Source organism: Bos grunniens, chromosome 12 (genome assembly GCF_055505025.1).
Source record: "Bos grunniens cultivar Pamir isolate PY7600 chromosome 12, Bosgru_T2T1.0, whole genome shotgun sequence".
Taxonomy (NCBI): Eukaryota; Metazoa; Chordata; class Mammalia; order Artiodactyla; family Bovidae; genus Bos; species Bos grunniens.
Window position 1 is genome coordinate 72,953,691 of NC_141176.1, and position 25,536 is coordinate 72,979,226.

The following is a 25,536-nucleotide window of genomic DNA, read 5'->3' on the forward strand; positions in this document are numbered from 1 at the left end:
TGTTCAAATTCATGTCCATTGAGTCAGTGATGTCATCCAAGCATCTCATCCTGTGTCGTCCCCTGCTCCTCCTTCCCTCTGTCTTTCCCAGCATCAGGGTCATTTCTAATCAGTTGGTTCTTCACATCAGTGGCCAAAGTATTGGAACTTCAGCTTCAGCATCAGTCCTTCCAACGAATATTCAGGGTTGATTTCCTTTAAGATTGACTGGTTTGATCTCCTTGCAATCTAAGGGACTCTCAGGAGTCTTCTCTAACACTGCAGTTCAAAAGCATCAGTTCTTCAGCACTCAGCCTTCTATGTAGTCCAATTCTCACATCCATTCATGACTACTGGAAAAACCATACCTTTGACTATACAGATCTTTGTCAGCAAAGTAATGTCTCTGCTTTTTAAGATGTTGTCTATGTTTGTTGCAGCTTTTCTTCCAAAGAGTAAGCGTCTTTTAATTTTAAGGCTGTAATCACTCTCTGTGGTGATTTTGGAGCCCAAGAAAATAAAATCTGTCACTGTTTCCATTGTTCCCCCGTCTATTTGCCATGAAGTGATGGGATTGGATGCCATGATCCTAGTTTTTGAATGTTAAGTTTTAAACCATCTTTTTCACTCTCCTCTTTTGCCTTCATCAAGAGGCTCTTTGGTTCCTCTTTGATTTCTGCCATAAAGCTGGTGTTATCTGAATATCTAAAGTTTTTAATATTTCTCCCAGCAATCTTGATTCCAGCTTGTACTTCATCCAGCCTGGCATTTCACATGATGTACTTGGTATAGAAGTTAAATAAGCAAGGTGACAATATACAGGCTTGTGGTACTCCTTTCCCAACTTGGAACCAGTCTGTTGTTTCATATCCAGTTCTAACTATTGCTTCTTTTCCTGCATACACGTTTCTCAGGAGGCAGCTAAGGTGGTCTGGTATTCCCATCTCTTGAAAAACTTTCCACAGTTGTGATCCATACATTCAAAGGCTTTAGGATAGTCAATGAAGCAGAAGGTGATATTTTTCTGAAATTCTCTTGCAGATGTTGGCAGTTTGATCTCCTGTTCCTCTTTTTCTAAATCCAGCTTCCAAATCTGGAAGTTCTTGGTTCACATCCTATTGAAGCCTAGGTTCAAGGATTTTGAATGTTACTTTGCTAACATGTGAAATGTGTACATTGTGTGGTAGTTTGAACATTCTTTGTCATTGGAATGAAAACTGACCTTTTCCAGTCCTGTGGCCACTGCTGAGTTTTCCAAATTTGCTGGCATATTGAGTGCAGCACTTTCACAGTATCATCTTTTAGGATTTGAAATAGCTCAGCTGGAATTCCATCACCTCCACTACCTTTGTTCATAGTGATGCATCTTAAGGTCCACTTGTCTTTTCATTCCAGGATGTCTGGTTCTAGGTGAGTGATCACACCATCACAGTTATCTGGGTCATTAAGATCTTTTTTGATATACTTCTTCTGTGTATTCTTGCCACCTGGTCTTAATATCTTCTGCTTCTTTTAGGTCCATACCATTTTTGCCCTTTATTGTGCCCATCTCTGCATGAAATGTTCCCTTGGTATCTCTAATTTTCTTGAAGAGATCTCTAGTCTTTCCCATTCTATTCTTTTCCTCTCTTTCTTCTTTGTATTGATCACCAAGGAAGGCTTTCTTATCACTCCCTGCTATTCTTTGGAACTCTGCATTCAGATGTTTATATCTTTCCTTTTCTCCTTTGCTTTTCGCTCCTTTTCTTATCTCAGCTGTTTGAAGTAGTTTTGTTTACTCTAAATAAATTAAGCAAAAGACTTGTTGGGAAACAACTGACTTGGTTAATAGCTTTGTTTTTGTGTTGACCCTTCAAAGGGATTTACTCAACTTTGGTTCATTAAGTACCATTAATATTTCAGAATTCTATTTTATAAAGATGGTCTCTCAATTTTAATTTTATTAAACATAATGGAGTCATAGGGACAGCTAATTTAATCTTTCTTACTCCCTCCAAAACAGTGGGAAAAGACAGATAAATTAGAAATCCTCTTTCTCCTAATACTCACCTCTGTCTCTGTGTTAAAAGATGGGTTCTTCCTGTAGTTCTTAGGATTCACTGGGTGCTTGTGACCTGTTTTCTCTTCAGCCAAGAGCATAGTTGTACCCTCCCTTCTGCACACTCCAGTCTTCATATCACCTGCGTTCTCCCTAGAAGCATGAGCAAAGGAGGCAGATAAAAATCTGCACTTGCTGTAACAGTGACCTGTCTGTGTTCAACATTTTCACTGTCTGCCATTATTCTTTGGAAATGAATGATGAAGGACCAAAACCAGGACCAGGAATCTCAAATTCCACCTCTTCTATTTGTAAACAATCTTATGCATATTCTTTACCTCTTTTCCTCTGCTCAAATCTCTGCTAAGTATTTTTGCCGGAGAAATCAAACCCAGAAACTGTTGTAATATACCCACCTGAAAAACAAACAAACAAACAAACAAAAAAAAAACAGCTCAAACCTAACTAGAGCTTTACTTAAATTCTGTTTTTTACCTTCATGGAATTTTTCTTTCATAAGCATCTACAAGGATACAGTTAGAACATTTCAGAAGAGAAATCTCCTTCAAAAACATGCCAAGAGCTTGCATTCAAGTTTTTAGAGGAAAAATAACTAATATGGAAGTAGAGAGCACAATTAGGGAGAAGAAATACCTTATGAAGGAGGTGCTTATGTGCATATGAAGGGGGTGCTTACATGCAAAAGCAGCAGATTTGGGAGAGCAATTATGGAAGTGACCATGACCCAGCATTCATCATTCCATGGGTAAGAAGAATGATTTATTATTTCAGGACCTAAGAAAAAATTTTGAGTGTCCAGTCACTGAGAAAATCACAAGAACCCATTTTATGAGGGACCCAACTTCCAAGGCTGAACAACTGTCCCTGTGTCACCTAGCAGCCAAAATCAGAGGTCTAATACTCAGATCTTCACCTCCCCACTCTATTTGTCCCTAATGGGATCTCCCTTTAATGTTTGTCACCGTAGTGAAAACTCTTCCTGGCATCTTTCCTTACTAGGATTTTCTTCCAGCCTCTCCTGCCCCCACCTCTCCCTGCAGCCACTCCATTATCAGTGATGGCATCCTGCCAATGAAAACTAATCAGATTATCTTGCAGTGGCTCCATTTAATCTTTATGTGTAGGACAGCTCCCTGGAATATCTGGCTGCACTGCACTCCTGTTCCTCTCAATTCCTCCTCTTCTCTCTCTATTTTCTTCTCTATCTTTTCCAGTATTTGACATAAATGAGTTTGAAGCCTCCATCCTGAGCCCTGGTTTGTCCCTCCCTCATTTCCCCTCTCACTCTCCGTCTTGTCCACAGCCATCAACCTGAGGCATGTGGTCCTCCAGGTCCACATCCCTCATCCTGTAATCCCTGTATCCCCTGCCTTACCTGTTGCCATGCCAGCTGGACTCATCCTCCCCTTGATTTCACCCTGTAGTCTTCACAGATCACACCATTGGCCGCTCACCCAGTCACACACTGAATTTAGTTTCATTTGTATTGAACTTTCAACCGGCATGTACTGTGTGCCCGTAACTCATCTTGTACAATGCTAGGGCCCTGAGATGCAACAGCAAACAAGGAAAACTACATAACTCTGTCCTTAAGGAGCTGCCAGGCTCATCTCCAGAACACTTGGCCCATGATAGTCCATGTGTCTGGAAAGACCACTCTCCACCTACCCCTGTTTCTGAATGCTCATGCCTGTCCTTTCTTCAAGGTCTAGTTCATTGCCCTCTCTCCTCCTTGAAGCTCATCCTCAGAACCTCTGACCAGAAGTCATGTCTTCTGTTACTAAACCCTTCTTGTGCTTTTTTCCCTGCATGATAGACACTTGAAATTTTCTTCTGTCTCTCTCCTCTCAGTACAGGCTCCCTAGGGGCAGGGTCTGTGGCTTATATGTGATTTCATCTTCCACAGCATCTAGCAAAGTGCCATCATTGCACTTAAATTTGAAATAAATGTTTGCAGAATCAATTCAGAAATTAATGAAAATTTACTTAAGTGTTCCTCAAATGTGTTTTGGCTGTGTGTTACTCCTGTTTGTAAGCATGATGCTATGCTATGCTATGCTATGCTAAGTCACTTCAGTCACGTCCGACTCTGTGTGACCCCATAGACGGCAGCCACCAGGCTCCCCCGTCCCTGGGATTCTCCAGGGAAGAACACTGGAGTGGGTTGCCATTTCCTTCTCCAATGCATGAAAGTGAAAAGTGAAAGCAAAGTCACTCAGTCGTGTCCGACTCTTAGCGACCCCATGGACTGCCGCCTACCAGGCTCCTCCATCCATGGGATTTTCCAGGCAAGAGTACTGGAGTGGGGTGCCATTGCCTTCTCCGTGTAAGCATGAAATATAGTTGATTTACAATATTTTGTTAGTTTCAGATGTATAGCAAAATGATTCACCAAAATATGTATATATTTTTTCAGAATATTTTCCATTATAGATAATTACAGGATATTGGATATAGTTACCTGTGTTATACTCAGCAGTGGCCACAGGACTGATTGTATGGGAGACAGGAATCAAGACCATCCCCAAGAAAAAGAAATGCAAAAAAGCAAAATGGCTGTCTGAGGAAGCCTTACAAATATCTGTGAAAAGAAGGGAAGTGAAAAGCAAAGGAGAAAAGGAAAGATATACCTATATGAATGCAGAGTTCCAAAGAAGAGCAAGGAGAGATACGAAAGCCTTCCTTAGTGATCAATGCAAAAAATAGAGGAAAGCAATAGGATGGGAAAGACTAGAGATCTCTTTGAGTAAATTAGAGATACCATGGGAATATTTCATGCAAAGATGGGCTCAATAAAGGACAGACATGGTATGGACCTAACAGAAGCAGAAGCTATTAAGAAGAGGTGGCAAGAATACACAGAAGAACTGTACAAAACAGATCTTCACAACCCAGGTAATCACAATGGTGTGATCTCTTACCTAGAGCCAGACATTCTGGAATGTGAAGTCAAGTGGGCTTAGGAAGCATCGCTACAAACAAAGCTAGTGGAGATGATGGAATTCAAATTGAGCTATTTCAAATCCTGAAAGATGATGCTGTGAAAATGCTGCAGTCAATATGCCAGCAAATTTGGAAAACTCAGCAGTGGCACAGGACTGGAAAAAAATCAGTTTTCATTCCAATCCCAAAGAAAGGCAATGCAAAGAATGCTCAAACTACCACACAATTGCACTCATCTCACATGCTAATAAAGTAATTCTTAAAATTCTCCAAGCCAGGCTTCAGCAATACGTGAACTGTGAACTTCCAGATGTTCAAGTTGGTTTTACAAAAGGTATAGGAACCAGAGATCAAATTGCCAACATCTGCTGGATCATCAAAAAAGCAAGAGAGTTCCAAAAAAAATCTATTTACGCCTTATTGACTATGCCAAGGCCTTTGACTGTGTGGATCACAAGAGACTGTGGGAAATTCTGATAGAGATGGGCATACCAGACCACCTGACCTGCCTCTTGAGAAACCTATATGCAGGTCAGGAAGCAACAGTTAGATTGGACATGGAACAACAGGCTGGTTCCAAATAGGAAAAGGAGTATGTCAAGGCTGTATATTGTCAACATGCTTATTTAGTTTATATGCAGAGTACATCATGAGAAACTCTGAGCTGGAAGAAGCAGAAGCTGGAATCAAGATTGCCGGGAGAAATATCAATAACCTCAGATATGCAGATGACACCACCCTTATGGCAGAAAGTGAAGAAGAAGTAAAGAGCCTCTTGATGAAAGTGAAAGAGGAGAGTGAAAAAGTTGATTTAAAGCTCAACATCCAGAAAACTGAGATCATGGCATCCGGTCCCATCACTTCATGGCAAATAGATGGGGAAACAGTGTCAGTCTTTATTTTTCTGGGCTCCAAAATCACTGCAGATGGTGATTGCAGCCATGAAATTAAAAGATGCTTACTCCTTGGAAGGAAAGTTATGACCAACCTAGACAACATAGTAAAAAGCAGAGACATTATTTTGCCAACAAACATCTGTCTAGTCAGAGCTATGGTTTTCCAGTAGTCACGTATGGATGTGAGATTTGGACTATAAGGAAAGCTGAGTGCCAACAAATTGATGCTTTTGAACTGTGGTGTTGGAGAAGACTCTTGAGAGTCCCTTGGACAGCAAGGAGATCCAACCAGTCCATCCTAAAGAAGATCAGTCCTGGGTGTTAGTTGGAAGGACTGATGTTGAAGCTGAAACTCCAGTACTTTGGCCACCTGATGTGAACAGCTGACTCATTTGAAAAGACCCTAATGCTGGGAAAGATTGAGGGCAGGAGAAGAAAGGCACTGCAGAGGATGAGATGGTTGGATGGCATCTCCGACTCAATTGATATGAGTTTGAGTAAACTCCGGGAGTTGGCGATGGACAGGGAGGCCTGGCGTGCTGTGGTTCATGGGGTTGCAAAGAGTCGGACATGTCTGAGCGACTGAACTGATTTTGCTTATGTGTTTTGTTTATGGTAGTTTGTATCTATTGCTCCCATAGTCTTAATTTATATGCCGTCTCCTTTCATCTTTGGTAACTGAGTTTGTTTTACATTTCTGTGAGTCTATTTCTGTTTTATATGTAGATTTGTTTGTATTAGTTTTTAGGTTGCACATACAAATAATATCATATTTGTCTTTCTCTGTCTGATTTACTTCACTTAGTGTGATTCTCTAGGTTTACCCATGTTGGTGCGGATGGCAATATTTCATCATTTCCTATGGTCTGAGTAATATTCCATTGTGCATAAGTGTGTGTGTGTGTGTGGTATCACATTTTCTTAAACTAATCATGTGTTGATGGGCACTTAGCTTGTTTCCATATTTTGGCTATTTTAAGTACTGCTGCTATGAACATTGTTGTATGTGTATTTTTGAATTAGGGTTTTGTCATTTATAGATACATATCCAGTACTGAGATTGTTAGATCATATGGTAGCTCTATTTTCCATTTTTTTCAGAAATTTCCATACTGTTTTCCATTGTGGCTGAACGAGGTTATATTTCCACCAATAGTGTAGGAGGTGTATCCTTTTGTCCACACCCTCTCCAGCATTTGTTATGTGTAGACTCTTTCATGATGGCCATTCTGACTCCTGTGAGTGATACCAAATTATGATTTTGATTAACATTTCTCTGATAAATAGTGATGCGGAGCATCTTTTCATGTGCTTGTTGGTTTTCTGTATGTGTTCTTTGGAGAAATGTCTATTTAGGTCTTCTGTCCATTTTTTGGTTGGTTTTTTGATATTGAGTTATATGAGTTGTTTGTGTATTTTAGATATTAAACCCCTGTCGGTTACATTTGGTTTTATCCCATTCATTTGGGGATGTCTTTTCATTTTGTTGGTGGTATTCTTTGCTGTTCAAAAGCTTTTAAGTTTGATTAGGTCCCATTGTTTACTTTTGCTTTTTTCTTTTGCTTTGCGAGACTGATCTAATAAAACGTTGTGATTCATGTCAAAGAGTATTCTGTCTGTGTTTTCCTCTAGTTTTATAATATCCAGTCTTATATTAGGTCTTTAAACCACTTTGAGTTTATTTTGTATATGGATTATTTTGTATGGTTGTATATATACAAAAAAATTAGTGTGTTCTAATTTCATTTATTTCCATGTAGGTGTCCTGCTTTCCCAGTACTATTTGTCAATGAGATTGTCTTCTCCATTGTATACTCTTGACTACTCTTTCATAGATTAGTTGACCATAGGCATTTGGAGACCTGTGTTTGAAAATTGTACTTTTTCTTCCTTGACATCAGAATGAGTAGTTATGTTCTGTCATGTTATACTTAAGTAAAATTGTACATTAAGAGCATCTGAATTGGCCAAGTTGCAGAAGATATAAATTATTATGTGAATGTGACAGATTCTATTATTCTTGGGCTCTTTTGAGAGAGTTGCCCTTAGCAATTACCCACAGAAGTGAACAAAAGATTAACAGGAAAACGGACTTTATGAGATTTAATAAATATTTCTAATTAAATACAAAGAATGGAATTAACTGTAATACCTAGATGTGGAAAAACAACCTATGTCTTGTTTAGAGTTTCAGCATACTCTCTTAAGATACATTTACTCTAAATGAAGAAGCACTACTTAACATCAGAACAGTTTTTATAGTTATATCACTTGAGCAAATTCTTTCAGACACTCCCTCCCCTCCCCCCAAAAAATCATTAACCAAAGTCACTAATTAGTTGAAAGTGAGAATTGAGCTCCTTCCTCTTTCTTTCAATTTCCAATTAGCAGACCTATTGCGCTTAGTCGCTCAGTCGTGTCTGTGTCTGACTCTCTGTGACCCCATGGCCTGTAGCCAGCCAGGCTCCTCTGTCCATAGGATTCTCCAGGCAAGAATACTGGAGTGGGTTGCCATGCTGTCCTCCACCGGTCCTCCCAACCCAGGGATCGAACCCAGGTCTCCTGCATTGCAGGTGGATTCTTTACTGTCTGAGCCACCAGGGAAGCCCAAGAACACTGGAGTGGGTAGACTATCCCTTCTCCACGGGAACTTCCCCACCCAGGAATTGCATCAGGGTCTCCTGCATTGCTGGTGGATTCTTACCATCTGAGCTACCCGGGAAAACTGGCAGATGTATTAATGGGCAATAAAAGGGGTGTAAGGAAAGAATTTAGAAAGAAAGAAAAAGGAGCAGTGAAAGATAATTTGTGAAAACAGGCTCAGGTCCTAGACAGTTCAGATTGGGCTGCCTGCATGTGCTGTGTGGTCCATGATCGCTAGAATTACAAGCTCAATTTCTTAATTGCTTCTTTGATCTTATCCAAGGAGAAAATCGGATTTCTAGAGGTTTTTTTTTTTTTTTTTTTGCAGAGCAATTCTACTAAAGCTGCTATGTAGCAACTCCTTTTGCCAGTCTTATACTCTCAGAATAATAAAATACAACCACAGCCAACTTCAAGAAACATCTTAACCTCTCAGATAAAGGATTTTGCCCCCTCTTAGCAGCTGACAGTAATCAAGAACCATAAAGAAATTCCAGAAGCATCTTCTTCTTTTCCAAATACTGCTCAGATTCTGTCAAACCAACTTGACAATTTGCTGTCAGGCCCCTGCCATCTGGTTTGTCTGACATCACCTGCTTTTTAGAATAATTGACTTTGATTTTCTTGAATCAAGATATTTGCCAACTCTGTGTATCTGTATAAATATCCCTCAAAGTTCAGAGTCTGAGAGCTAAAAGCACTAACTAATGATAAAAACCCCAAATGCCCTGGGCAGAATATAAGATGCTACATACTGCTGAGTATCAGTAATTATATTGTAAAACTTCCATTTTCTTCCTTTCCTATAACCTTATAAAAATAAAAGATCAGGTTAGGCCTTTGTTTGCCTAGTAAAACAGGGGAATCAAACCATTTAAACACCAGCCAGACCTACCCCCCAAATAGATTCTCCCTATTCTCCCTTTCCTGCCTGTTTCTGAAATATTGTCCAAGTTTAATATTACTGTGAAACATTTGGTGCTCATGGTAAAGAACCCACCTGTTATGCAGGAGACTCATAAGAAACATGGGTTTAATCCCTGGGTCGGAAAGATCCCTTGGAGGTGGAAATGGCAATCTGCTCAGTATTCTTGCTTGGAGAATCCCACTGACAGAGGAACCTGACCGGCTACAGTCTATAGAGTTGCAAAGAGTCTGACACAACTGAAGTGACTTAACACACACACACGCACACACACAATATGTTACTGTGAAACACTGGTGCTAATTGGTTTCTTTCTGCTGATTAACAGGTTTTGGATTCAGGGAGACTGAAACAATATAACCGGCCATATGATTTGCTGAAAAATACAGATAGCCTGTTTTACAAGATGGTGCAAAAACTGGGCAAGGCAGAGGCCTCTGCCCTCACTGAAAGGGCAAAACAGGTGAGCCCGCGGCAGGGTGTTATAATTACAGTTTTTCTCCAGGTTCAGTCTTCAGAATATCCACTCGGGATCTCTGTGCCCTTTTCAATTCTAAACCTCCAGAGACTAAGCTTCATGACTGGGTCTTAACAACATGTGGCAGTTGAAAGCAGGTCTGCTGAGAATCTGCAGCAGTGGTGGGGGTGGGGTGTAGGATGAGTGTGCGCTTCTGTGCATGCGCACCTGTGCCTAACAGACAGATTTCGGATAGGACTCACCACACACTTGGACCCTAGGTTCAGATTCCCTTAGAGCACAGAGTAACACTCTCATTTTTCAGACCCTTTATGTTTCATTCTGATTGGTCCTCAGCACATTTGTGATGCAAGTGCTGTCCCAGAAACATCCATGAAATTTGAGAGTTTATGGAAAAAAATTCTGGAATATTTTGAGGCTAGGAAGATTTACCAGGAAAAGGTATAAGTTGCTTCTGTTCTAACCTGTAAAGAAAACTCCTACATGCTATTGTCCCTTAATCCCTAATTCTTTGTCATTTAGAATTTTATTCAATTACCCCCTCCCTGCCCATGCTCCCTCTAACTTCCAGAAGAAGGTATATTGCCACCAGGATAAATCAGGAATTCATAATACCTTAACACTACTCTGGATGGTGCTCGAAGATGAGGTGGGGGAGAGCACTAAGCACTGTACATGGTGTGAGGAAGGCCCTCAATGAGTGACATTCAGTCATGTGGTGTCTTTCTAACAAATGTGAGGTGGTAGTATCTTGGACAGATGTGACAACTGAGGTCTAGTTTAAGAGACTTAGCCATTGTCATGAAGCCGCCTGTAATTCATTCTGGAGCAAGGTGGGGTTGACATTGATGGGAAGATGGAGGGAGGGAAGATATGGTGTTCTTGCTGTTTGAGATGCATGGTTTTGGGGTGGGATGAGGTTTCAGGCTGGATGTGGTAAGGCTTCCCCACTGAAAATTTATCTCTAGGTATTAAATTATGGATGCATTTTACCTTCTTCATATTTTTCTGCATTTCCAAGATTTTCACTTGTAAGTAGAATAAAACTATTTATGTAATATTTAAGATATCTGTTAAAGAAAACATGCCCCAGTATCTAACAGTATTTCTGCATGAAAAATGTATCTAAAATGTGGCCTAAATTCCCTCTGTCACTGTTTCATCTCAATCCTCCTTAGAAATGAGGAAATGCACAGCAGTGCCTTCCACTGTTCATAGGGTAGGAAGGAGATAGTTTTTTGTAGGTACTATATTGCATGCAAATGTTGAGAAGCTGACCATGGAACTCTGTATTTTTTGTGCCTAAAATTCAGAGTGCTTTCATCTAGAGTGTCTCCGAGTCAGTTTCCCTCCTGAGACCTGATAATCATTTGTGATTTCCCATACAACCAAGTCACAAAGCAGTAAGGACTCTTAAAACCCTTTTGTTCTTTTGAACTTAGGCATTACATATCAAAGAGATGTGTAATGACACTTATGTGTCAAAGTGTTCATTTAAAAAACTATATTATGCTTATGTATGATCAAGTCATTGAGTAATGAGAAATTGATCTCAGAATTTTAGATATGCCCAGATAAGATAATAGGGTTCAACATCCTCATTTTATGGGTGAGGAAACTAAGTCCTCAGAAGGAATGTGGTCCCATGTATATAATTGGTGTTAAGCTAGTTTGAAGCAGACACAGAATTAGAAATCTGTTCTTTAAGTGTATGTTTTAAATCAAGTGTCACATAAGATACATACAGAAGCAGACATAGGTCATAGAATTAGAAATCTTGTGATTCCTGGTCTAGTAATCCTGTCCCTACTCTAACAATATTAATGGTAAGTTACATTTGTGTAGTTTTTAATAATTTATTTTACACAGTTCTTGCATGTATGATTTCACATAATCCTCATGACTGCCCTTTTTTATCACAAGTCATGGATGAAGAGATTGGTCCAGGGCTCACCCAAGGTCACAGAGCTGGTCCAGGGAGCACAGAGGGGGAATCGCTGGGGAGGCTGAGTGCAGACCTAGGTACTGTGTTTTGTGTTGACTCTGAGAACACTTCTCCTTTCACGTGGTAGCCGAGGTGGAGGTGGTCACTCACGTTCACAGGGTGACAGAAACTCACTCTTAGATTTCAGTCCTGCCACTGGCTCATGTCACCTCTACAGAAAGAAATGCAGTTCTTGATTCTCATCCCATCTTGACATTACTTCTGCATACTCTACATCCTCTTAGGAGGATAAGCTGTCCGATTATCAGTTTTTTGAATTTGCAAGCATCAGATATCAATGCCTTGTTCAGAGCTGTAACAACGGGTTGATTAGCCTAAGTCACAAGGTTTTTACTCTAATAGAACAGAATTCATTCATCTGAAGAGAAAACCCAACATCTGGGAGAAGGTGTTTCCATATCACATTTTCTTGAACAAATAGTTCAGGCGAATTTATCACTGTCTGATTGACCCAGATCCATGAAATAGTAGAAAAAGTACCTTTTAGATTCATAAAGCTGAAGAGGGCATTAGTCTGCTAGGGCTGCCATACAAAGACCACAGAGCAGGCAACTGAAAAAACAGAAACTTATTTCCTCACAGCCCTGTGGCTGGAAGTCTGAGGTCAAGGTGTTGGTAGGGTTGGTTTCCTCTGGGGTCTCTCTCCTTGGCTTGGAGACGCCGTCTTCTCTCTGTGTCTCACATGGACTTCTCTCTGTTTGCCTGTTTCCTGATCTCTTCTTATAAGAACTCCAGTCTGTTAGATTAGGACTCACCTGTATGACTTCATTTTAAGTTTATTGCCTCTTTAAAGATACTGTCTCCAAACAGTCACATTCTGAGGTACGGTGGTGTTTAGGACTTCAACATGTAAAATTGGAGGGGACACAGTTCATCTCAAAGATGAATGCCTGTTATCTACTCTGTTCTGTGATGAAGCAGGTCAGGTTGAGGTTTTTTGAAATTTCTTTGTTCCCAGTGTGCAACAGAAGTGTCATGTTGTCTATTCATGAAATCACCTAATAGAGCCCAGAAATTATAAAATCCTCGTATCCGAGCTCTGGGAGCCTGGACCTGTTTGAATAGATGGAAGAGGCACTTAGCATCCACCTGGCCTTGTGTCCCCCAAGATCTCTAAGCCTCAGGTCCTCAGCTGTGTGTGGAGCAGGGATTACAGCCCTGCCAGCTTCTTCACACTTATTACAGGGATCAGATGAGAGAGCAGATGTTTAAGGGCTTTGAGAATATAAAGTGTTTTACAGTATAAAAGTTGGATCATTTTTTAAAACAGTGTAGACAGAAGACTTGCCTTCCAGTAATAAAAAATACACCCATAGTTTAAGTAGCTTTAGAGACTCTAAATCAGGGGTCCCCAACTCCTAGGCTAGACTGGTATGGTCCGTGGGCTGTTAGGGACTGGGCCACATAGCAGGAGGTGAGTGGTGTGCAAAGGAGCAAACTTCAGCTGCTGCCCCCATTGCTCACTTTACACCTGAATCTCCTCTTTCTCACCCTGTCTGTGGAAAAAGTGTCTTCCAGAAACTGGGTCCCTGGTGCCAAAAAGGTTGGGGACCACTGCTCTAAACAATTAAAATGTATTTATGATAATATATTTAAAACACATGGTTTATCTAATGCTACAAAATTTAAAAATTTTTTTTAAATACTTTTTTTAAAATTTATGAACTAAAGATAAATCACTCTCCACTCCTGCCATCACACAGCTCCTCCCACCACCCCCCAAGGTGGAGCCCCAGCACCACTGTTGACTGTTCTGTTGAGATGTTCTGTGTATCAGAAAGAAAATTCCTGTTTCTAAGCACAAATGATAGCTATTCTTTCTCTTTTTTTCACTCAATGTTGTATCTCAGATTATATCAATACATATGGTTATCTCATTCTTTTTAATGACTACATGTGTGTGTGTTAGTCGCTCAGTCGTGTCCAACTCTTTGTGACCCCATGGACTGTAGCCCACCAGGCTCCTTTGTCCATGGGATTCTCCAGGCAAGAACATAGTATTATGCTTTCTCCATTTCATACTCCTTATTTTCAATGCTTGTCAATCAGAGTTGATAAAATACAGGGAATACAACCTGAATCTAACATCCAAATTTGTTGTGCTCATTTTATGTGTGAAAATGAGAAACGCTTGGGCAGAGAGTATTAATAAATATCCCAGAGTCTTTGTCACCTTGTTTTCAATTTCTCTCCAGGCTTTGAGTTAATAAAATGATTTTACTTATCAATTTACTCTGGTGATAAAGCATATCTGTGAATCAGAATTATCAGAACTCAAGTGTATCTACGGGTTGTTTGGCATTAAGTCCAGCCCCAATGAAGGTTTTAATGGGGCTACTTCCTCCGTTGAATAAGTACACCCCTGGTTTTTCCTATTGTGCCTCTAGTAGGGATGTGATTTGCTTCATGTGAAGCCATGGGCCTAAGAATGTGTTGCCTTAGGAGAAGGAGTTAAAACTCATAAATATGTGTTTTTTTCTTTTTCCCCCCTCAGGTGCACTCTGAAAGGAAATAACCAGATATCACTCACAGTGACCATCTGGTTATGAATATTATGAACAACAAGTGGACAACCCTCAGCCTTCACAATTTCTGAGTTGACCCTGTGATTCTATCATGAGTTCATGTCTATTCCAAAGGCATTTTTCCAATAGGTTTCTGCACTGCATAGATAATATTATAATTTTTTTACACCAGCAACAGATATTTACATTACATTAATATTACAAATATTAATCTATAATTTTTTATCCAACTTCACTTAGTGAGTTCAAACTCTTGGAAAAGGATTTGTTATGTTTATTTATATGTAATACTATTTTCTTTTTTATCCAAATCAGAGGTGCAGGCCACCAATAAGAGCTGGTTTTGTGTCTTGAGAGATTCTGGAGCCAAACTCATTTTCTAAGATTTGAGGCAAAGTTCTCACAGATTTTTTTTTTTTACTGTTCCCAGAATTACATATTACTTTCTAATTATAGTAGGGATTCTTGAAAATTGTGTGATGATGCCGTTTTGTATCACCACTTCCTTTAAAAGAACTACTATCCATTTTCCACTCAAAGACCTCTGGTTAAAATACTACAGAGAAAAGTAATAGGAAAAACATACAGTAATGTAGTTTAAGTAACATTATAGGAGAGAGAGGTGTCACCCTCCAAAAAACATATGATTAAAATACAGAAGGACAATATTGTACATTCATCCTCTGCATTGCAGGCAGATTCTTTACTACTGAACCATTGGGGAAGCTCTCTAAAAGAGAAGGAAGAGAAAATATTCTTTATCAAAGTAGGAACCCTTCCAGGGGATTTGCTAATGAAGGACAAACATGTTCTAGACTGTCTTCTAGATAGAGGATTTTATTTTTTACATTAAAAAAATTGTGGTAAACTATATATAACATAAAATTTACCATATAACCATTTTTAATCACACAATTCAGTGGCATTAATCACACTCACAGTGTTGTGCAGGCTTCATTCTCTGGTTAACTTTTGGTAATTATATTCTTCCTATTCAATGTGTTATTTCTGCAGAGTCATTTTGGTAAGTTTCATTTTTCTAGAAGTGGATCTGTTTCCTGTGAGTTTTGAGCTTGATTGGCATAAATTTATTCATGATATCTTACATGTTTAATCTCTGCAGCACCTCTGTGTTCTTTTGGCTTTTTAATTTTCTTTGAACCTTCTCTTTATTTATGAGTAATCTTGTCGAACTTTTTCCTGTCTTCAAAGAATCAACTTTTTGCTGGATTGATGCTCTGTTTTTCTTTCTAGTTCATCATATCATTCTTTCTTTCTTTCAACTTTTCCTTTTTGAGATTTTTTTCTCTAAATTCTTAAATTGCAAACAGATTAATAACATCATTATTTTTCTAACCTAAGTATGTAAACCTGACATTTTTTCTGAGAGCCACTTTAGCTACAGCTACAAGTTTTGATACTTAAACCAATCAATAGCCAAAGTATTATGTATTTTCTAATTCCTAATTTAATTCATTAACTATATCTTTTACCCATGAGTTATTTATAAGTATAATGTTCTCTAAATTTCAAATGCTAATGGATTTTTTCTATTAGATTGAACATGTGGAATTGCTAACATTCAGCCTTTTGTATAAAATGGCATTTTCATGTGTTTCAACATAATAGTTTTCTTTTGTTATTAATATATAACTTAATTTCATTTTGGCCAGAAACATTAGGTTATGGATTTTAAAACAAAAGTAATGATATTCACACAAAAAGTCCTTGTTTCCACCATTTTGTATTTTATTTAGGGGATTTTTAAAATGTTATAAGTCCATGTGTAACCAGTAATTTTCAAATAAAATTACTCCCTAAGTACTGGAATGTTTTCTGATACGTGTTGCAGGCTGGTTCTCTGGAATGCAGACTCAGATTGAGTTTAGTGCTGGGATGTTTATCAGGGCTGCCCTTGGAATCAATACTGTGGAATCAGGAGGGAAGAAACGGGATAGGGCAGAAGGAAAGATCAAGCTGGATCACTGGCTGGATGACCTTAGCTGATCCCATGGGGCATCTGGAGTGAAGATGGCCCTTCAGGGTTGTCCTGATACATCCAATGGCCGGTCTTTATACCTCCACCTGGAAGGGTCATTGCATGCAGCCTGGTGGTTTAAGGTTGCCCACTGGCAGCACCTCCAGCAGCTGGGCAACGAGTCCTTGAAGGGAGGTCTGAACAGCACATGTGTCTCCATGTCCTGCCACATCCTCTGTCACAGCTCTAAGGTAGGTGATGAAGATGTACTGTGGGGAAAACTCTTGATGACTGATGTGTAAGTCAAAATGATGACTTAGTGATTCTCCTCAATACCCTCTGGTTTAAAAAATAGAGGAGAAGGTCCATGAAGGGGAGAAAACTCATCTTCTAGGGTCAGCCCAGTCGTCACGTCTTCTAGGAAGTCACCTTAAGACCAGTCATCATCCTAGGTAACTCGTCTTTCTGTAGGGCCCTGAGCACCTCTCGTTTGTTAAACTGAACCGTACTTGGCTAGTGTCCTATTGTCACAGTGTGGTGATTCTTAAACAAGGGGCATGTTCTTTCCATTTTACACGGGTTATGTAAACTATGTAGCCTGCCCTGACTATGAGTATTCATATGGTTTGTTTTCTCACTAAACCAAGTGAGAAAAAGACTTGGAACTGTGCCCTATTCACTTTTAATTACATCTTTCAGCACAGTATCTGTTACATAGGGAGCACTCAGTAAATGTTTTCTGAATGAGGAAATGATGACTGAGAACAAACCTTTCTTGTCAACTTTATAATTTTGTAATTCTAAGAAGTAGCCTGGGATAATAGAAAGCCCTGGTTTTGGAGTCAGTCATACTGACCTGCCTGTCAGGTCTTTAACTCTGCTCTCACAAGCAGTGTGAGTGTCCGAAGAATATACTGTCCAGAGTGGGACACTTGAGGCTGAAAGGAAAGCAGTAACCAGCCAGAGTGCCAGGGAAATAATCTGGCACCATCTTTGACAAAATGGACTATGGACACCCTTCAGCCATGTAGCTTTAGTCTAAAAACAATTCTGTGCATGTATTTATATAGATTCTATTCTTGAATCAGCAGCATGGTCCTAGTGTTGAAGAGGGTACATAGAAATACAACAGGTTTTTTTAAATCAAGGTTTCATGTATACATTATTAATTTTAATTTTAAAACAGAATATGGATTAACTGAGTTTTTGTTTTTTAAGCCTAATGTTCTAAGGAAATTTTTGTTTTCAAAGACTAAACCAGCAGTGTGTGTTGAAAACTGGGAGAAATACATATTTATTTGAATTTAGACCTAAAAAATAACATTACTAGAAGGAATAACATGCCCCAGCTCTGTGAGACCTTTGTCTATACACCAGAACCATGTGACCTGCCATAATCAAATTGGGATTGTGTGATATTTTTAAGAAGAACAAGGTTAAGACTTAGACACACTAAGAATGTTCTACATGGAGCTTACGTTAGAGGGTTCTGACTAACTTCACTCTTTCACTCAGCAACAATGCTCACAATTATCCACCTGATAGGTGGAGGCTTTGTGTATTCCAAACCAGTGTTTGATCCAATAGTTAATCACATTTAATTCTGGAGGACATTATGTGAAAAACATTTTTTAAATTACATTTTGCAGACTACCTAGACAAAAAAATGAGTCTCTGAGATGGAGTTTATATCACATTAGAACTTTTGTAAGTAAATAACAATAAACAGTAGATTGAGGATTTTTAAACCCTACATTTTGCAACAATAAAAAAATTTTTATTTTATTTTTTAACTTTACAATATTGTATTTGTTTTGCCATATATCAACATGAATCCGCCACAGGTATACACGTGTTCCCCATCCTGAACCCTCCTCCCGCCTCCCTCCCTGTACCATCCCTGTGGGTCGTCGCAGTGCACCAGCCCCAAGCATCCAGTATCATGCATTGAACCTGGACTGGCGACTTTTTTCATATATGATATTATACATGTTTCAAATCCATGAGTTTATACTTATTCCAATAAGACATAAAATAGGAGTAAGGGAAAGATTTTTTTTTTTTTTATGGTAGAAAGGCAACTCACAAATGTAGACAGATTGACAGAAAATACCACATGGGAGCCATTGTCATAAATAATTCAGACAAAATTCATCATTGACAAAACATATGTTGAATGTTTGGGTGTTGGAAGAGACACAGCATTTTCATGGACTCAAAATATCTTCTCAGATTAATTCTTTAGGGAAGAATTATATTTTTAAAGTGGAAAAATCAGACAAACACCAGGCTAAGCAAGTAGCTAGAGTAAATATTAATAGTGAACCTACTGACACCTTTGGCTTTTTTTTCTTGTTTCCTTAAAAATGTATATAAGAATGTTTGACTTACACTGTTGTGTTAATTTCTGCTGTACAGCAGTGATTCAGTTATACATATACATGCATTCTTTCTCATGTAGGTTTAATAAGCAGGGTGACAATATACAGCCTTGTCATACTCCTTTACCAATTTTGACCCAGGCAGTTATTCCATGCCCAGTTCAAACTGTTGCTTCTTGACCTGCATACAGGTTTCTCAGGAGACAGGTAAGGTGGTCTGGTACTCCCATCTCTTTAAGTTTTCCAGTTTGTTGTGATGTACACAGTCAAAGGCTTTAGCATAGTCAACGAAGCAGAAGTAGATATTTTTCTGAGCGGAAACCATAAGGCCCACAAATCCTGGAAACGGACTTCCTGGTCCTTTACAGGAAAACTCTGCCCACCCTGCCCTGCGGCTCTGCTGTTCTAAGTGCATCCTGTGGACCAGCAGCAGCGGCTGGCCTGTGAGGCTGTTAGAACACAAAATCTTGTCTCTATCCCAGACCTACTGACTCAGAATCTCTAGAACCCAGGTGAGTCCTGCTCACAGTACAGGTTGAGAAGCGCTGGTTTAGAGGCCCTGCTCAGGTCATCCTGCGTTTGCACCCTCCCCCGGTGCAGGCAGCCAGAGAGGGCCAGGGGGTGTGGCTACCTGGAGCCCCGCCCACTCCAGGCCGTGCTCTGAGCACCTGGACCCTAGAATCCCTGTTCCCAGCGCCAGTGCAGGCCTCCCTCCTGGGGCCCATCTTCCAGCCCGACAGGTGGTCAAGATTCAGCTGTTTATGGGGCAGAAGAGGGTGGCCTGAGCTTGGACTTGAAGGCTGGAGGTCCTCTTGCTTGAGCAGCAGATTCCTCAGGGCACAGAGAGGGTCAGAGCCAGAGGTGGGAAGAGCAAGGGGAGGGCTGGGGGCTGGGTCGGCCCCTCCCTCTGCTGTCCTGCCTTCTGGCTCCAAACTCCGGGGTCCAGGAACCCCAGCCTGCCAGGTGGTAATGAGTGTGTACTTTACAGTGTGTTACCTTGATTTATAACTTTTAAATATTTAAGCATATAGGATGGGCTTCATTATACTCTTGACCCAGGGCCCACAGATGTGAGTGGCAGGTCTGTTAAATGCTTCTCAGAATGTGCTCAGAGGACCCCCTGAAACCCAATCCACTGGGATGTTGGATCGGACCTTTGGGGCTGGAGCCTAGGACTCTGCATTCTGACCCTTCCCCTGGTGACTCTGATCCTCAGCAGAGCTACAGGAGCACTTGTAATGGAGGGGGGTGGGGCATGGAGTGGAGCTGCCCTGAGTGGCGGGAAGTGTCAGAAGAGAGGGAGGTCCCAGGTCAGAGGAAGGTGCTGACCACAAGCTCACACCTTCCTGCTTCTCTCCTGATTCTCCTCACAACCTGCCCTGACCCCATCCCCGGGAGTTGCCTGCAGGGAGAAGTTGCTAGAACTGGGCAAGGGCGTCCTCCTGCCGACCATGGGGCTCTCGGGAACTGCCCTGCAGAAGGAAGGACCTGAGTCAGGGGCAATAGGAGCAAAGGGGCTGTGGGTGCCTGGAGGGACCACACGGACCCACCCAGGGAGTCAGGCTGAAGCCACTGACCAGGTCTTTGGGCAGGGAGACCTCCTGGTCCCACAGGACACAGGTGGAGCGGGGACAGACTGTGTGGTTCCACCAGGGCTCAGAGGCCGCATCTGTCAGTTAGGAGTCTTATAACCTCTAGCAAGGTCCTTAAGCTCTGTAAGATGGGGGTCCTAACATCCTAGTACCCTCTGAGCTTGTGTCAAAATTAAACATGATGGTCTTTCGTTCAGGCCCACAATGCTGGTAGGATGAGCAAGTGTGGCTTTTGCCAGGAAGCTCTGTAGCCACCAATGAGCCCAGAAGCGGCATGGTAACAGTGTAAGAAAGCCCATTTGGGCACAGCCCTCAAGGCCAACCCTTTTGGATGCACTTCTCATGCCAAGAGAATTGTGCTCGAAAAAATAGGGGTTGAAACCAAACATCCAAATTCTGCCATCAGGAAATGTGTCAGGGTTCAGTTCACCAAGAATGGCAAAAAATCACAGCCTTTTGTACCCAGTGATGGTTGCTTGAATTAAAATTCAATAAATTGAGGAAAATGATGAAGTTCTGGTTGCTGGATTGGGTTCCAAAGGTCATGCTGTTGGTGACATTCCTGGAGTCTGCTTTAAGGATTTCAAAGTAGCCAGTGTGTTTTTTGGTCTTCTACAAAGGCAAGAAGGAAAGACCAAGATCATAAATTTTGATGATGAGAGAATGATATAATAAATTTTCATATACCAAAAAAAATTAAACATGATATGATAGTTAAGTAAAAGCACATGCTTGTCACATGAAGCAAAAAAGGAGCAGCTGCTGTTTATTGGGACACATTACGTTACACCTCTGCACTTCTTGATGCTCGATATTATAGGCACTTATTACTGCCTGTGTTCAATCATGTCCGACTCTTTGTGCCCCTATGACTGTAGCCCACCAGGCTCCTCTGTTCATGAGATTTTCCAGGCAAGATTACAATACTGGAGAGGAATGCCGTTTCCTCCCCCAGGGCTTCTTTCCGATCCAGGTATTGATCTACTGGCTCCTGTGTCTCCTGCATTGGCAGGCAGATTCTTTATCACTGAGCCTGGGAATTACCTGTCACTGACTTTAAGATCAGGTCCCTCAAGCCCCCAGGGGGCGCTAGTGGTAAGGAATCCACCTGCCAGTGCAGGAGACCCAAGAGAAACAGGTTCAATCCCTGGGTCGGGAAGATCCCCTGGAGGAGGAAATGGCAACCCACTCCAGTATTCTTGCCTGGGAAACCCCATCCTCTATCCATGGGGTCCCAAAGAGTCATCACGATTGAGCATATACACACACTTCAGATCCCAGGCACAGGAAGGTTCCAGTCACAGCCATGTGCCACACCCATGCTTGGCCAGTCGCATGGAGCTCCCTGAACTTCCCTGTGCAGGAGCAACTCCTGAAATTACTGCTGAGCTGCTCATCCTGTATAGTTCTCAGGATTTCCCTCCCAGCAAGCCACATGTTGGGAATCCTGCTCATAGGTTTGTGATGAACTAAGGTGGGGCTTGTATGAAATCTCCTGAGACAACTGTATCATACTGAAAATCAAGGCCCAGGGGGATGGTATGGGGAGGTTGGGAGGGAGGAGGGTTCAGGATGGGGAGCATGTGATTTTTTTTTTAAAAATAAAATAAAAAAAAAAAAAAGAAAAAAGAAAATCACCACCAGGGTGCAGGAGAATCCAGGCATCCAGGTGAGAAGCATGGAAAGGCTGTGCAATGAGGGGCCAGGAAGGCCTCAGAGTGGGCAAAAGGGGTCACAGGCCCCCACTCCAACTACACCCTGTACACAGAAACACACGCTCCTGCTCCTGCAGAATCACTGTTTACTCTGCTTCCTCGTCCAGATAGCATTCTTTATATCCTCAGTATGGCAAAGGCCAGTGGTTTGTAAACTTGGCTACAAATTCAAATCACCAGGGAAGCTCTGTAAATCCCAGTGCTGAAGCCTCATCTCAGTTAAATCAGAATCTTAGGGGAGGGGATGCAGAAATCAACACTTTTTAACACCTCACAGGTGATTCCACCCTGCAGCCAAGTGAGAACCACTACTGGGGGCAGAAGATCTCATTTCTTCCCAAATGGCAGCTGCTTTCCTTGCTAGAAAGTGTGAGAAAGCGTAAGTTGCTTAGTTGTGTCTGACTCTTTGTGAGTTCATGAACTATAGCCCACGAGAATTCCATGGAATTCTCCAGGCAAGAATACTGGAGTGGGTAGCCATTCTCATCTCCAGGGAATCTTCCCGACCCAGGGATCAAACTTGGGTCTCCTGCACTGCAGGCAGATTCTTTACCATCTGAGCCACCAGAAAAACAGAAATGGTTTGATTTCTTATTTTGTTACCGTTTCTCCCAAATGAGACCCCCCACCCTCGACAGGAGGTGGGGGTCCTTCTGCCAGGTGTGTGCCTGTGTGTGTGTGCATGCTCAGTCACTCAGTCATGTCTGACTCTTTGCGATCCCATGGACTGTAGCCTACCAGGCTCCTCTGTCCATGGAATTCTCCAGGCACAAATACTGGAGTGGGTTGCCATTTCCTTCTCCAGGAGATCTCCCGATCCAGGGATCGGACCCAGGTCTCTTGCATTGCAGGCAGATGCTTTACCATCTGAGCTACCAGGGAAGCCAAGAGCAACCTAGACAGCATATTAAAAAGCAGAGACATTACTCTGCCAACAAAGGTCTGTCTAGTCAAAGCTGTGGTTTTTCCAGTAGTCATGTATGGATGTGAGAATTGGACCATAAAGAAAGCTGAGCCCCAAAGAACTGATGCTTTTAAACTGTGGTGTTGGAGCAGACTCCTCAGAATCCCCAGGACTGCACAGAGATCAAACCAGTCAATCCTAAAAAAAATCAGTCCTGAATATTCACTGAAAGGACTGATGCTGAAGCTGCAACTCCAATACTTTAGCCACCTGATGTGAAGAACTGACTCATTGGAAAAGACCCTGATGCTGGGAAAGACTGAAGGTGGGAGGAGAAGGGGAACAGTGGATGAGATGGTTGGATGGCATCACTGAGTCAATGGTCATGAGTTTGAGCAAGCTCTGGGAGTTGTTGATGGACAGGGAAGCCTGGCATGTTGCACTCCAAGAAGTCACAAAAAGTCGGATACGACTGAACGACTGAACTGAACTGAACAGGCTTTTCATTGCAGTGACTTCTCTTGTTGCGGAGCATGGGCTCTAAGCACACAGGCTTCAGTAGTTGTGGTGCTTGGATTAGTTGCCCCTTGGCGGCATGTGGGATCTTCCTGGACCAGGAGTTGAACCTGTGTCCTCTGCATTGGCATGTGGATTCTTATCCACTCTACCGCCAGGGAAATCTAAAGCACTTCTCTAAAAATGATTCATGATTTATTCAATCACTTTGCTATTGCTGAACTTAGAAGTTAGGATGTTTCTAAATTCTAATATAATAAGCACTGCTCTGAGAAACATGAAAGTGAGAGTTAGTCGCTCAGTCATGTCCGACTCTGTGATCCCATGAACTATATCCTGATAGGTTCCTCTGTCCATGGAATTCTCCAGGCAAGAGTACTTCCTGGAGTTGGTTGCCATTTCCTTCTCCACGAGACCTTCCTGATCCAGGTATTGAATCCTGGTCTCCTGCATTGCAGGAAGATTATTTACTGTTTGAGTATTTGTACATAAATAGCTGGCTATAGCTGACTTTTTATCTTCTTCATCTTCAAAGTGGAAATCTTATTGAGTCGCAAAGAATGAACATTTTTAAGGCTCTTAAAAATAAATATTGTTAGATTATTTTATGAAAAAACTATTCTAATTTATATTTTGCCAATAATACACTACAGTGCCTATCAGACTTTGCCTTCATTAAGATGGGTATTCTGGTTTTTCTGGGTTTTTTTTTTTTATGACTATTAGGCCTCTTTATTTCACTGAAAAACATTTGAAGTGTGAAAATGTGTGACGCAATCAGCGCCAGCAGCATCACGAAACAGCCTTAATTTATCAGGGTAAGAATTAATGTGTTTGTGTTATTTTATTATTTTTTATTCTTTTGCTGAAATTTCCTTTTTACCTATTCTTTTTCTAGATTGTGAGCCTAATGAAAATAGGAATTTCAATTTTTTAGGTATATTCTTTTCCAAGGACATCTTTACCAACTCTCAACAGTTTCTGGACAACTCATCTCAGTAATGGACTAGTGTTCCTGATGAACTGAAAACAAAATAACTCAAGGTTCCATTATTATTACAACATCTTAAAGGGAGATCCAATAGAATATATTGGCAGAAAGTAAGGAGTTTTGTTTAAGTTTTTATACCAGAACTCTCTGTAAAATTGTCATAATGCAAGTATGTCTGAGAGCCAGTGGGAAGTGACAGAAGTAATTCATTACTAATAACAAAGTTCTGAAATGATGATTTCTTTTCATGAATTAGATCACATTCAAGGATTTTATGTCCAGAAGAGGATACTAAGAAGTTTCAAGAGATCTTAGTTAAAAATAATAATAATAATAAAAAGACAGCAGAAGCTAAAGGGACTGAATGTATTTGTCAGTTTGGAGATGGCTGATTATGGTCCTGAGATAGTTGTGGGGACCGGATGGAACAGTCTGGGGCAGTCTTACAGACTTCCAACTGCAGCAACCAATTCATTTATTTTTGAAGTGCTGAGTATTTATAGCACTGGAAAATGTAGGGAATGTAAAAGAGAACTGTAAATCAGGACAAGTCTGGTACCATACATTGTGGATTGCATTATCTGAGAAAATGCTAACACAAGAAAGGTAGGTAATTGAAAAATTAAAATTTTCAGCTCTAATCATTCTTCTTTTTTGCAACAGAAAATTTCAAACATGCATGAAATATCAAGAAAATAGTGTAATAAATTCTCATCATGCCCATCAATACAAAATTATCAACACCTTGACACTCTTATATGTTTGACTCATAAAAAAAAGTCTGAATACATTAAAGGTTTCTTTAAAATCAATCTCCCCTCTGGCATTAAGGTATAATTGACAAATAGTATATATATTTAGATGTTCAACATGTTGACTTGATTTACATATACATTGTGAAATATTCATCACAACTGAGAGAGTCAATTCCTAGGTAGGTTGCTAAGAAGTCCAGGGTCCCCGAGGAGGAGAAAGGGGTCTGGAGCCCTCAAGAAGAAGAAAGGGG

The 25,536-nt window shown here is 40.8% G+C and overlaps 1 protein-coding gene and 1 pseudogene across 3 annotated transcripts in view; both read left to right on the forward strand.

The window, feature by feature from the left end:
* The window catches only part of LOC147361890 (ATP-binding cassette sub-family C member 4-like), a 162,588-nt gene extending 146,311 nt beyond the window's left edge, over positions 1-16,277 (forward strand). For 2 of the 3 annotated variants that reach the window (XM_086330209.1, XM_086330210.1), the window contains 2 exons: positions 9,774-9,908; positions 14,423-16,277. In XM_086330209.1, coding sequence (XP_086186335.1) covers positions 9,774-9,908; positions 14,423-14,443 — 156 coding nt within the window. In that variant the 3' untranslated portion in view covers positions 14,444-16,277. The remainder of the gene's footprint in view (positions 1-9,773; positions 9,909-14,422) is intronic. The other variant, XR_015138358.1, reaches the window with a different exon arrangement.
* Positions 16,278-20,263: 3,986 nt separating this feature from the next.
* On the forward strand, positions 20,264-21,054 carry LOC147361891 (small ribosomal subunit protein uS12 pseudogene; annotated as a pseudogene).
* The last annotated feature ends 4,482 nt before the right edge of the window (positions 21,055-25,536 follow it).